We start from the raw sequence: 14,025 nt of genomic DNA, 5'->3' as shown, positions 1-14,025 counted from the left end.
AACGCAGAATAAAAGCAAAAAAGAAGAGAAAGAAGTAAAAGCAGAGGTTGTATTATATATATTCTATCGGACCGTCCATGCACTGGAGGTCCATTCTCGTTAGAGAACGCGCTCGCTTTATGGGATAAATCTAGCGCGGCCACCGCTAGGGGTTACGAAGCAAGATTGCAGAAACGACGAAATCGCCCCCGGGAGCCCGTGAATAAGTTAGCAGACGATACTCGTCTCTCCTCCTCCTGCTAGTGGAATCAGACGATCGTGGAGTAGATTGCAAGCGATACTTCTTCCGCGTGTCAGTTCCCCTACTGCGCTGGAAGTGCAGGAGTTCGAATTATTTTAGTTTTAGGTACCAGCGTTTCTTTCTTCTTTCGCTTGAGTTTAGTCAGTACTAGGCTTTCTCGGCGTCGTCTGGCATGATGTGCGCGATTGATCATTGGGTCTAGCCCGCCAGTGTTCGCTGCAGATAGATAGGATGTCCGAACTGTATGTGTACGCACCGGAACCATGTTTGCTCGATACATATGCATGCATCGAACACGTATGTCTGCATCAAAATGGCGATTTGGGCTAGTTAGTATACTATCACGTCAAAAAAAAAAAAAAAACGCCAAAATTACGCGAGGACAATATATAAGAAACGGGACGAAAACAGGCCCGCACTCGCAACTAAAATTTATCGAAAACCCATCTCCTACACACTCGTGGTAAAATAGAAAACTAGAGCTTGTCCTGTATACTTCTTGTACTTGTCTTTTTTGCGCTATTTTAAAAGTTTAACCAAGTAAAATAGGTAGTCACTCTTACATCGGGTGCAGCCCCTTTCGCAAAGAGGCGTACCCTTTAGCTGATAATGACACTTGTCGCTAATACAATCTACGCCTTTTTCTTTATTTCAAAGGCCTCGCCGACACTACGACTCTAACGGGATCAATCAAGCAGCTAGAAAAGCGCAAGTCACTGGGCGTTTTTTGTTTGCGATTAGTTCAGCGATGATAGAACACGTGCGTAAACATGACGAGCACCACGATGGTGCCCTTTTGACACTGTCTGGATTGGACCCATCAGCTCGCAGCGTCGGATGCGTATCCGATCGAGATACCGAGCCAAAATTCTCATGTCCTCAAATGGCGGCGTACATGCGCAGCGGCTGCAAGCAGCAGCAAGTTGTCCTGACGTGGTATTCTGTCTAGCCGCTGCATGTTCGCGTGCGCGGTAATTAAGGCATCTGCCCGTCCGGCCGATCTGTACGACCTTCCGCGTGACATGGGGATTTCATATACCACTCCCGTGGCGCACTCTGTGAACCTGTTACGGAGATTGCTGATTTCACGGCATAGTCGCGGTAGCTTATTTATTAGGCGCGGAAAAAACGACGGGTACTTCCGTACGGGATGACCACCGACCTCGCCGAGTCTCTTTCACGAGATTGCCTCCGTGTGCCTTCGATCTTCTTTTGTTAGGCTGCCCGCGCCATCTCCGCCAGAGTGCTCTGGGGGTAGCCCGCTTTCTGTAACCGCGGTACGAGTTTCGTGAAGCTCTCATGTGTGCCATGTGCGCATGACTTTCTATGTGATGCCTCGAGGCACATAGAGGCAGTCCTTCTTTTTTTACTATTTTAGAGTGGGCAGAGCGAAACTGCGGTTCATATATCCAACAGATGTGGTCCTCCACATGGTTCAGCCGAAAAATATAGGAGCTGCATTTGCCCGTTTACCCACACCGGCCATTTTACTAAGCACTAGAATGTCATCAGCATATCTGGAAATATTCAATCGGTTCACGTCGTCCAGTGTTTCAGAAATATTCCTCCCGCACTTACGTTGGACAGTATCTGTGCCACGCATGAACCAATGCAAATTCCTCTTTTTTGCACAAACAGTTCTCCCTCGAAAGGCACAAACATGCTCTTTAAGTAAAATGGCACAAGAGGCTTAAAACGGCACAGCCCCGTTTTGCTCGACATTGTCCCGAGGCGGCAAAAGTTGTCTTCACCCCGAGACAGACATGGAGCCAGCTTCAGCCGAGATATTCCGCGGCTAGTGTAATATCCACCGCCCCGAAGATCGCAGCGGGCACCCTCGTGCGCCGGCTGAGGCCCGCAGACTGGAATGTCATACGAGCTGCACGGAGACCATAAATTTGGGAACCAGGTAACCGCCCCTGCCATTCTGCCTCTCCCACCCTCCCCTTATCTCTCTTTTTTTCATTTACATATATGTGGTTTAATGCCAAACGTGAGGTGAGGATGTTTTGATAATTTTCACGGTGATGGCTGTTTTCTTGTTTTGTTCTTTCGTATGTTTTTCTTGTAAATTTGCTTTAACCTTTTTTTTTTTTTTTTTAATATGAACCGAACAATCTCTGTGCGTTCATGGTTCGAAGGGAAAGGCAAGCTAAAGAAAGATAAAGTGGAAAAAGAAAAGGGAAGGGGTGGGGGGGGGGGGGGGGGGGGGTGTGGTTTGGGGGAGTTTTATTATTCACAGTCGAGTATATTATATATTGCGTTTCGAAAGCATATGAGAAAAGCGAAATGCATATACGAAGGTGGATTCGCGCCGAGGAAAGAATGCATCAAATTTGTCCCTGCATTCGTGGCTTTCCTTTGGTTAGGCGGGAAAACCGCAGGGGGAACAACGATTTACGTGCAAGAACGTCGTCGTGAGTGCGACTAGAACGTTTAGTTTCTGGTTCTGCGAAAATTATTTTCTTTTCGTCCCGTTTGTACAAGAGAGAGAGCAGGCAATCTGTAAATGCAACTAAACCAAGCGTGTATAGTATTTTTTTTTTTTTTTTTTGTATGTGTGATTTTATCAAGTTTAAGTGACCAGACGTCATCCCGCTTTTGCGGCCGTGGCCCCGCCAGCCTGCGTGTGGGACGGTGTTTTGTCTCGCTTCGGGTCCCTCGAATAGATAAAAGACGCGGTGAAACGAAGGGATGCATCAGTATAGAGGGGGTGGTTTCTCTGATGAGTGAACAAGATGTGGGGATATTACAACGAAATTTCGGCGCTTATTTCTTGGTCTATACGTGTTCAAGGGAGCAGTATCACATCGGACACATCAGTCTCTCGTTGAGACACGAGATGGAATTTAAAAAACGAATTAAACGATTAGTAAATGGCACCTGGTGGATGTCGGTAAAGCCCGTCTAGGAACCTTGACAACCAGTGACGATGACGTTATTTCATCAGCTTTCCGTCCACCACGACAGAAGAGGGGAAGGAAGAATTCCCTACTTACTTGGACTCTCTTTTGTATGTCCCAGACTTGCCTAGACGATCGCTACTGTCCCTCTAGAAGATTATTAAAAAAATTAACCCGTCACTCAAAATTCGTACAAAAGCAGCTTTGCGGTTCGTTGCAATGGACCGATTGCTGTCGTGCTTCGGTGGCTGGAACGGCTAGGACATCTTGTCGACGTCAGCCTCGCCGCAGCTTCGCTCGTCCCGAGACAGCCTACGTCACGATTGCGTCGGATGTCACGTGCCCTCCGCTGGCTGCTCTCCGAGCGCTTGCCAGAGTGGGCCGTTTATAACGAAAACTGCAGCCATCAGGCTCAAAATACAAACGTGCGATTGGCATTTACGCATATTGTGGATCTTATTCAGCCTATTTCTCAACACGGCAGCTTTATGTCAAATTTCGTTGAAGTATCCCTTTAAGCGTTCTGATACTGAAAGGTTAATTTGCGTATGATACGTGAACAGTACTATGATGATGGTACCGTATTTTCCGGGCTACAGTCCGCAGAAGCAAATTTGGGGTCAAAAATAAAAGCTTTTGCTTAGATAGTCCGCACGCCGTGCATAATCCGCACCTGGTGCTTAGTCGACACGAACATCTTATACACGGCACACCTTGACAAATGTCTGCTTCCTTAGCTCACAAAGAAACGTGTATCATACATAAATCATCATTAACATAATCTTTCATTCACAAAATCCATCACGCCTCGTTACAATGAATGGTATTGGAAAAGTAATATTCCTGTGTAGTCCGCAGGCGTAGATAGTCCGTACTGCCTGAAGTTTCAACTTTTAAACGTGTACAGTCCACGGACTATAGCCCGGAAAATGCGGTATCTACAAAAAAACATGGATATGAAAGAAATAGTTCAACCAAACATATTAGGTGTGCATGCAAGGAAAAGAAATGCACACAGTGTATACATGCTTTGCACTGACGTCCCATTATCCATTTCGCACCATCACGGAAGAGAAAGGGGGAAGCTGCTTTTGTACGAATATTGAGTGACCGGTTAGTATTCTATAATCTTCTAGAGGGAGAATAGCGGCCTCTGGGACACACAAACGAGTTTCGGTAAGGTGGGAGTTCCTCCTTCCCCTCTTCTCTGATGGTGGCCAAAGAGCTGATGGGATGACGTCGGATAGAAAGCATGCATACGAGAAAAGAGAAGTGATTGGTTAGCTAAATTTAATGTTTTCAAACCTCACAACACAATTGTAGGGCGAATCTTCCCGAACTTACTTTTTTTTTTTTCCACAGTGTAAGATGAAAAATATCTTGATTGATAAAGCTCTTCAAAATTTACCACCACAATCACACGCTTGAAAATAGTTTACTTCCACCTCTCCAAGATTAGACAATAGCTGTAAAACAGAGGCGATTTATGACTCTAGCACCTCCTATGTCAATTATTTTCTTCCTATATCCGGGTGGAATGCTTTACCTAATAACATAGTCACAGCTAACAACACTGACTTGTTTAAACAACTACCAAGTGACTACTTGGGACCCATTCACTATCAATGTTGAGTTTCATTAAGTTCATACCGCGTGCTTCAATTTTCGTTTTGTGTATTTTTGAAAAACTACATATTTTGTCTTATTGTTCTGCTGCTCATCCCTTGTGTGATGCCGTAATGCCCTGTACTAAAGCCTTCAAAATATTATTGAAAAAAAAAGCTAGTTGAGATGTTTTTATACTCTACACTAAGTGCACCGTCGGTTTGTGCAAAGAACAAAAAAAAGAGCATGATCTACATTATTCAATGGTACAATACCTCTCAATTTCTTTCAATCTCATCTTCCCTGCCTGTACAAGTCCTTTGCCGGTCATGGGCATTTACCCTTTTCATGTTCCGTCATTACTACAGAACAGTGGTAAACTAATATATGTCTCAAGCGAACCTTGCACTGTAAAACGAGCCAGAAAAATCGGCACCTGCAAATCTCCCAATAGGTGCAGCGAGCAGACGATGCAACGGAGAACTCGGTCGTCTGTGAACAGGCCTAACGTGGACTTTGGCAAGTTTTTTGTTCCAACCTCTTGCAGAAAGAGACCCACGCCTCGAGATTTCACACGGTTCGAACTTTCACACTGACCTCCTCGGTGCGCATTCGGTGAAAGTTAGAACTTTGTATGTAGAGACGCCGAATGTTCCGGCTCATTTTACAGTGGTAGGTCTGCTTGAGACACCCTATATAACTCCAAACAAACATTGATATGGTTGGAGATCTGACAATTACCAGACTGTACATCATGGCAAGATTCTCAACATAAAAAGACACAGTGTCTATTTATTCAACAAATTGCCGTAGACTTAAACGTAAACATAAACCATCCTTAGATTGACCAGGAAACAAGAGCGAGCTCAGCAAAGGACAGACTGCCGTCTGCTTCATCGGTTGGGCTCCGAATCGCCGCTCGAGAAGCTTGCCCTGCTCCTCTCGGCCGTTGTGGAGTTCTCGGCTGCTGCACTCTTTCCGAGGAAATCCGCCTCGAGGAGGTACTTCAGCTCCTCCTGCGTCAAGGCTTGCCTCTCTGGAAACAGCCTCTTCTGCAGAGACCAATTCGCACCGACTCAGAAAGTCTAGAGTGGATATGTACAGTCAGCAACAATATGACCCGGCTCAATTTTGTGCGACACCTCATTCCAGCTTAAAGAATGGTTCACCCGTACATCACAGCACTCCATCAGCAAAGCCAGTGCTATTCCCGGTGCTGACTAATGGCAGTGAGGTAGCACTGAGGTAGTACCGTGTTGTATGTCTAAACAGGCCCCAACTCTCGTGCCACCACCACAGTCACCGCCGCTATGAGCCAAAGGGGCCAACCAGGCTTTTCAGAAAATGCTAGATCACGGCATTTTTTGTGCGTTTCTAAGCGTGTGTTACCGTGAGCTGCTCCAATCAAGCGTGAGGAATGTGTCGTGATATAGTGTTCTTAGTTCGCATTTGAAAGGGGTACGCGTTTTTAGTCTGCACACTTGTGTTTGTGCCGCAACTAGCTTTTGGCCCCGCTCCCCCGCTCGGACTATAGTTGAAAAGGATATAACGTCAAATATGGTGCCTCCAACATGCTAAGCTACAAAACCTACTACCACTGCAACAACAGAAAATATGGCAGTCCATTCACGCACCCTTTTCTCACGGGTTAACATACCTGAGCGCCGAGGCTCCCCGCGTGACTTTTGCCACTCCTACCCGAAGGATGCTAGGTCAGCTCATACTGCCACACCGTGTGTCGTTTCAAGCACTGCAGATTTGGTTCGATTTGTGCTCTCGCCGGTTTCGAGATGGGAGTGGCCGGCACAGTGCTGGCACGAATCCGTTCACAAATTCGTTCGGTCACTACAGCAAAAAACTAGAGGCTAGCAATCTGCTGGTCAAGTTGCTCCTCTAAATGGAAATATTTGCACAACCAAGCTCACTTTTTCTCATACTTTCCCGAGGTTTCTTGAGGGTGGTTCACACATTTGCATTTGAGGGCGTTGTGGCCGCTCGCAACCACTCACAGTGGGAGGACACACTAGCACACCGGTGCCGCCTACCAGGTAGCCTTGGAACACTTTCAATCTACACATATTTTATGCATCATTCTTTCACTGTGTGATTCAAAGGATTCTGACAACGTTAAGAGAGACAATTTCTTGTAGAGTGTGCACAAATTCTATCTTGCAAGTACTCCAAACCCTTCAGACGTGTTCCAAGGCTACTCGATAGGTGGCACCAGTGTGCACTCTCAACACAAGCGGTCACAAGCGGTTCAAAGCAACCAATTGCACTCACAAATGTGTAACCCAGCCTTTCGTTTCCGAATCGACAAAGTAAAATGAATGTTTGGCACAAATTCCTCCAATTTCAGTGAAACGTAGCAGGATGTAGTGGGGTAAGCACTTTGGCACGACCTGGTGCGAATGGCGCGGGAACTGCGTCGCCACCGACTGCAAACGAAGCATCTGGTGACGTCCCGGGCCGACTTTGACCCACCTCGAGGTAGCTGGAGCGCACTGGAGCGTCGCTGCAGTCCTCTCCCGGGAGGTATGCTGTCGCCCCGGGCGCCACGTCGGGGTCTGTGCTCAGCAGGCGCCCCGTGTGGTCCTGCCTCGCTTCCCCGAGCACGCCGAGCATCTCCCTGGCCGTCACGTCCCTGCCCTTCCCTTTCAGCCTGGCCAACTTAGACTCTGAAACGATTGCAGCCGGACGAGGAGCCGGGTTGGTGCGGGGGACGACAACACTGACAATTTGCAAAAAAAGGCCACCGCGCTCGCGTGAAAAGGTGGCATAGTCACTGATGGGGAGAGAAGGGCAGGGAGGAGCTTTTGTAGTACGCCGTTCCACCTCCAACGACGCTTCGGCATCTCAGGTGCGCAGGCATGAAGTGCGTGCTGGAGACTGACGGGCGTTTGAAAGACGTGCCTTGCCCTTCTCACTCTGTCCGTGACTATAGCGCCCCTGTCTGGTTAGAAAGAAAACGAGCGTACTTGCCATTCTTAGGATTAGACTGTACTACTCCGTTCCACCATATGATGGACAGCAAGAATTCACCCCCTTGCGATGGTGCATTCCGGAGGTCTACTCCTGCGACAGGGCAGAACACCGTCGCGGGAATAGACCATCAGAAAGCACCCCCGCAAGAGGGTGCATTTTAGGGGTCTAATCGGTGACTGAGCATGGAGACCTCAAATCAAGTGCGGCATGTCATCGCACAAACCCCTCAGAAACTGCGATAGAGTCGTTGCTGTGCTACTGTTTGACGTCCTACACGTCTAAACCGGCACAAGAAAAACGAAGCACATTAAGTGTCCGCTTCTTCGGCATCTTTCGGCGCAAGATGAGCATGAATGTACAGGGTGTTTCGGAGCAAAAAGAACCTTGTTTTTCTTTGACACAAAGAATTGGCTATGTATTGTCGAACGCTTGGCTTCCGCCCACACGTAACAGTAGCGGTCTGGATCAGATGCAAATTTTCCAGAGCTTGCCGTTCTCCAATTCAAAACTTCAAGCGATTTTCCAAAATTTTCAAGCACACAAACACGTGGAGACTAATGGAGTCAGCGACTGAGAACAAGACTCCCTTTTCGTATTGAAATATTAAGAAAATCGTTTTTAACTTTGGAATAAAATAGCGATTAGTTCTGAAACTTTGGCACCTGGGAGGCTATGTTCGACAAATGTTTCGTTTCAAAAAGAAACAGAAGTGACGTAAGGGATGATATCGCGTCTGATTGGCTAGAGGCTCCCATGACGAAAGTTCCCTCTTTCGTCATTTGAGCCTCTAGCCAATCAGACGCGATATGGTCCCTTGCGTCACTTCCGTTTCTTTTTAAGAGAAACGAAACATTTGTCGAACATAGCTCCCCTGGTTCGCACCGTTGGCGCTACATCCAGGTAGAGAATGAGCGTTCGGCGGTGCATAGTTTATTTTTGCAGTAAAATGAAATGTAAATTATTTTTGGGGCACCCTGCATAAACAACCGCAAAAGTAGAAGGTTGAGCAGGTTGGTTTGTAGTGAAATATATAAAAGTGCCAAAAACGACAGGGACAAAGAGTGAAACAGCACAAGGCGCTGTATAAACAAACAGCAATAAAAGATATACCCGTGCTCCGATCGATAAACCGGCCAGCCAGGAGAGCTGCTTACATCTGCATACGTAAGGCGATCGACTAAATAGGCGGACATTCTGTTCGTGCCGAAAAGCTCAGCTTACACACCAAGTCGCGAAGGGCACGGCCCTTGACGCTAATTGTGATCGAGTGTATTGCGCGGAGGTCAGCGTCATTAAGCGCGGCATGGGAGCAAGCATTTGAAATACCTAAGGATGCTACGTAGTCCTCGCTGTCCGGAAAAGCCCTGGACGGGCAGAAGTTGTCTTCGAACTCGCTCTTGCCGGCGCCAAATTCTGCTTCATCGGAGTGCCGACCCCAAGGCTGCTGCACAGCTGACATCTTTTGGCTTCATTCACGAGAAAAACAAATCACAAATATATGGAAAAATGTATAGACTGCAGCACTTGGGCGCAGAGCTCTGCTTGGGCGGCGTCTGGCGCCATCTAATTAGTGTATTTTGAACTTGGGTTTATGAATGGATTGAAAGTGCAATGAGCGAAACCGATTGATCAGGCGGCGGCTGGCGCCATCTATTATCATAAAAAGTTACTAATCTTAAAAGTTAAATTTAAAATTTTGTGTCGAGTAGATCACGCACACGCCGCGAGAACATCGTTGGAACAAATACAGTAGAATGTTTCTGATAATATCGGGAAATCCAGTCGAACACAGACGCGTGTAACACAGATGCGGCACCGTGTAACACACTGCTGCTGTAAATTTGAAGCAACCCTAGGGAAATACATACCGTATTATTGCACGGCCCTGCGTTTTGTGCTTTCTTCCATGCAGGTTTGGAACTGGCGTACAACGTCCTGACACTTTCTCCAGTCACGGTTTTCCGCCATACATTCCTAAAAGCATGGAGAAGTGAAACTGGTTTAAATCGGCAGAGCCGGCGAAGGCACATGACACTGTCGCCAGATAGGGAATCTCTTTTTACCTGAACCGCGTAATGCAATTCGATGCATCCAGTTTTCTTCAACATCTGCTCTACAGGATCGGTTTCTTCTTCGGAAGTTTGCTTTCTCGAATAATCGTGCTTAAACTTTTCGGTGGGGGCAGCCATGTTTTACGTCCGCTGCGCACACTCGCGATTTGGAAGACTCGCAAGGTATACTAAATACTAGACAAAAATAAGAACTTTCATAAATAAGAACACATAGTAAAGCTACATAAATTGTTTAAATAATTAAACAATCAACGTTAAATAAACTATATGCAAAAAAAAAATCATTTTTTTACGAGGACGATGATGATGATTGTCAAGTGCGCCGCAAGTCGCCCTCCCGCGTCGAGCGCGACAACCAACTCTTTCTGCTGTCAAAATGGCGTCGAGCAGGGACAGGCGGCACACGGAGACCGAATCTCCGGTCGACTACGTCCAAGTTGACGGACTGGTCGTCCTCAAGATCATCAAACACTGCAGCGAAGAGGCCGGGGGCCTCCTCGATGTCGCTCAGGGAGTCCTGCTAGGCCTAATCAACAACAACTGCGTCGAGATCACCAACTGCTTCCCGATCCCGCCGCGCCACGCGGAGGAAGAAGAGGCAGATGACCTCGAGTACCAGATGGAAATGATGCGGCAGATGCGTCACGTGAACGTCGACCACCTCCACGTCGGGTGGTACCAGAGCTCTAACTTCGGGAGCTTCTCGAACCGCCCCTTGCTCGAGTCCCAGTTCGGCTACCAGACCAACATCACCGAGTCTGTGGTGCTCATCTATGACCCCGTGCGCACGACGCGGGGTTTCCTGTCCCTGCGCGCGTTCCGGCTCACGGACCCGGCCATGAAGCTCCTCGGCGACAACGAGTTCAGCGCGGACAGCTTCAAGGCGGCGCGCTGCTCGTTCGAGAACATGTTCGAGGAGATCCCCGTGGTGATCCGCAACTCGCACCTGGTGAACATCCTGCTCTGCGAGCTGACGGAGTCCACGCCCGTCGACGTGGGCAAACAGCTGCTGGACATGAGCACGGCGTTTGTTTTGGAAAAGAACCTGCAGGCTATGATGGGATGCGTCGACGCACTCAACCAGGAGACAAACAAGTTCATCAACTACCAGCGCCAGGCGAGTCTCTCACTCTCTTTCGCAAACGCTGTCGCCATCTTGGCGTCGTGACGTCACGGTCTGGTGGGTAGAGGGAGGTATCGATGGGCACTGCGCACGCGCAGGGAGGCTATTTTTCGATTGACCTGTCTGGCTATGGCCTTTCGTACACAGACTAGCCTGCGGCTGGTGAGGAATGGCTTCTGCCATCTAGCCTGGAAACATTTACACTGATCATTCCATCCCGTTAAATCATATAACCCATCATTTTCTTGTAGCATTACACATCCCCGCAACCCTTTCCACCAATCTTCTAACCTCCCCTTTGTCAGTGCAATACCTTTTTCCTCGGTTCTTTCGTCCTTGCCTGCAAGACCCAGCTGTGGAGGTGGCCTAGGCAGCGACCAGCCGAGTTGGTACATCGCAAACTGTTTAATTTTTGAAGCAGGAAAAGAGAAAAAGCAAACACTAGCGCTCCCTTCAGATCTGTCACTTCCTCCGGGAAAGCCCTGTGTCAAAAGTATGAATAATCTTGAACCGACGTATGAAGTCAGAATCATGCAGAGTACAGATTTGAGGGGCTGTTTTTGCTCAGCATGTGGTATTTTTCCTAATAAATATATTAAACAGTGGTCACATGACCCCAACCCTGTTATCAGGTCAGGTGACATCACTTGCGATGTGGTGTCTTGTAACACTCGGCTGTCACCAGACATCCCAGTGTCACTTTACATCAAGTGGCGACACCGTGATGTCAGCTTGGGTGGTCACGTGCCACTGCGATGTCACGGCATCAGATGAAGCCGTGGCGTCAAGCTACATAGTTACATGACAATGAGACATAAAGTTATGTGGTAGTGAGACACTGATGTCAAGTTACATGGACTGACATATTGTGTGACACCGTGAAGCCAAGTTACATTGTCGCGCGACCACGTAACCCGTAGTGGAACCCACCACGTGACCACATGCAGTGTTGCCAGATGGTCCCACCAAAAAACCGCCAAACGGCTGGGAGGTATAGCCCAAATATAGCCAAAGCCATAAAATAAATATAGCCCAAAATAGCCAATAAATATAGCAAAATAGCCAACTATTTTAAGCCTTTTATTGCCAATTTTTCATAGTCGTAAAAAACAACATGTTACATTACCTTTTTCAACCCTCAGATGTGCCACTTTCTGTGTACATTAAGTCCCCTAATAAAAAAAAAAAAAAGAGAGAAAAAAAAAAAAAAGCTTCAGGAGATTGAAAATGTGTGAAACAATGACCCATCCTTCGTAGGTTTTCAGAAGTAGAAAACATACATGGACAGCTGTATTGTGAAGCCCCCCCCCCCCCCTTCCCCCCCCCCCCCCCCGAATGCAGAACAATCAGAACTGGGAGTTTCAAGCCAGAACCTCCTATATCTAAGGTTCTTACCAATAACCCACCCGTCTATTTTTAATTGCGTAGAATATGAGCGTCCCCCGTTCCGGTTCGCGCTATTTTTGATTGTGTTTCCTTTCTTAAATGGCCGATGCCTAAGAATTTTCACAATGAGCACCAAAGCTGCGCTTGGAGAGTTGAGTCTACGTCCGGGTAGAAGACGCGGTACCGGGCCTGTGGTAATAGTGCAATCTGTTTGTTTGATTTGTTCCACTGCGTTGGTGGGAGACCGCTTGAACTCTGCTAGCACTGTTTTTCTGCGCATTGTGAAAACCCCCGAAGTTTGTAGAAGTTTGAAGCCATTCTCATTCCCCTTTCTTCTCTCGACTAGCCAGAAGAGAAACAATTTTTTTCGAAACTGATTAGAAGTTCAAAAATTAACTAGTCGAACCTCAAAGTTCGACGTCGAACCTGAGGTTCGACAAGAGTTCGCCGCACCCTTAGGAATAGCCCAAAAATAGCCATATAGCCAACCACGAAATTTTGACGCCAACTAGAAAAAAATGTAGCCCAATTTGGCTATATATAGCCCAATCTGGCAACACTGACCACATGTCCCATACTTGCACCACCCATGCAGTCGTCGTACGCCCATGTTACGTTTTCGTGGCACTCTGTACTCGGAAATTAACCCGTAGAAGCGCCCTGCCATAAGAAGCCCGACCCCTCCTCGCCCGTGCAGGTGATGCGCCAGCAGCAGCAGAAAGCCCAGTTCCTGCAGAAGCGGGCGCAAGAAAACAGCACCCGCATCCAGAAGGGCGAGCCGCCCCTGCCTGAGGAGGACATCAACAAGCTCTTCAAGCCCATCCCAGCACCCTCCCGCCTCGAGTCGGTGCTCCACTGCGGCCAGGTCAACTCGTACTGCCAGCAGGTGGCCCAGTTCTCCACCCAGAACCTGGGCAAGCTCTTCATGGCGGAGGCACTCCAACTGGAGCACAAGCCCTCAGGTCTACTCTCCTAAGAGGGTATACTCCTGAGGCCGTGAGGTTGAGTTGCTAGGTAACACGTGCTGTGCGGAAACGAGGGATGGGCATGCGAACAGGAGCTGAGGATGGCTTGTTTTCTTTTTCTTTCTTTCTGCACATATGGGGGAAGGGGGGTGATGAGCAAATTTTTGGGAGGAGCTCCGGGAGAGGGGGCTTTCCTTACTTCTGTTTCTTTCCGTGTTTGGTTTGTTACGGAGGCAGGTGCAAATTTTGTTTTCGTGAAACCTAATTTGAGGCAGGGGTTTATCCAAGATTGACAATCTGGCAGGAGTGTAGCAAATTTCTGGGAGGAGCGCTGCTGGTGTGAACTTTATAGGTATGTGTACTTTGTTGTAGGAAATCCTTGGGGGCTGTATAAATCGCCTCTGGAGAGTGTCGCAAACATTGCTGTCGGGATTCAGTCGTCGATTGGTTTGGTTACGCCTGGACGATTATGGGTTGCTGAGGTCGTGCAGTGTGGGGAAGAATGCCATACGTTAGAGATTCGAATGTTGTTTACAACTTTTTCGGTTGATTTGACTGTTTTGATGGGGGGAGGGGAGCCGTCCTCACTTACATAACGCGTTGCTGAAAGCTGGCATGCCGGTAGTTGCAACTTCAGCTTTTTGATAATGTTGGCCTCAGTGAATAAAAATTCCTTTTTGATTTACCGTCTCTTTATATTGAAGATGATGCGTAACTGCAACACCGAGTATTCGGATAAGCATTG

At 47.8% G+C, this 14,025-nt stretch overlaps 2 protein-coding genes across 2 annotated transcripts; one reads left to right on the top strand and one right to left on the bottom strand.

The window, feature by feature from the left end:
* Positions 1–5,506: 5,506 nt before the first annotated feature.
* Positions 5,507–9,708, bottom strand: LOC8052709. The gene is made up of 4 exons (XM_002399594.5): positions 9,603–9,708; positions 9,061–9,200; positions 7,234–7,427; positions 5,507–5,801 (listed from the first exon to the last, which is right to left on the bottom strand). The coding sequence occupies exons 2-4, from the start codon at positions 9,191–9,193 to the stop codon at positions 5,643–5,645; spliced, it is 486 nt and encodes a 161-aa protein (XP_002399637.3). The 5' UTR covers positions 9,194–9,200; positions 9,603–9,708; the 3' UTR covers positions 5,507–5,642.
* Positions 9,709–10,158: 450 nt separating this feature from the next.
* LOC8052708 (eukaryotic translation initiation factor 3 subunit H) lies at positions 10,159–13,961 on the top strand. Its single transcript, XM_002399593.4, has 2 exons — positions 10,159–10,923; positions 13,013–13,961. Exons 1-2 carry the CDS (start codon positions 10,183–10,185, stop codon positions 13,289–13,291), a joined length of 1,020 nt encoding a protein of 339 aa, XP_002399636.1. The 5' UTR covers positions 10,159–10,182; the 3' UTR covers positions 13,292–13,961.
* The last annotated feature ends 64 nt before the right edge of the window (positions 13,962–14,025 follow it).

This window comes from Ixodes scapularis, unplaced genomic scaffold (assembly GCF_016920785.2).
Source record: "Ixodes scapularis isolate PalLabHiFi unplaced genomic scaffold, ASM1692078v2 PGA_scaffold10__122_contigs__length_95168666, whole genome shotgun sequence".
Taxonomy (NCBI): Eukaryota; Metazoa; Arthropoda; class Arachnida; order Ixodida; family Ixodidae; genus Ixodes; species Ixodes scapularis.
This window is presented reverse-complemented; position numbering and strand designations above follow the sequence as displayed.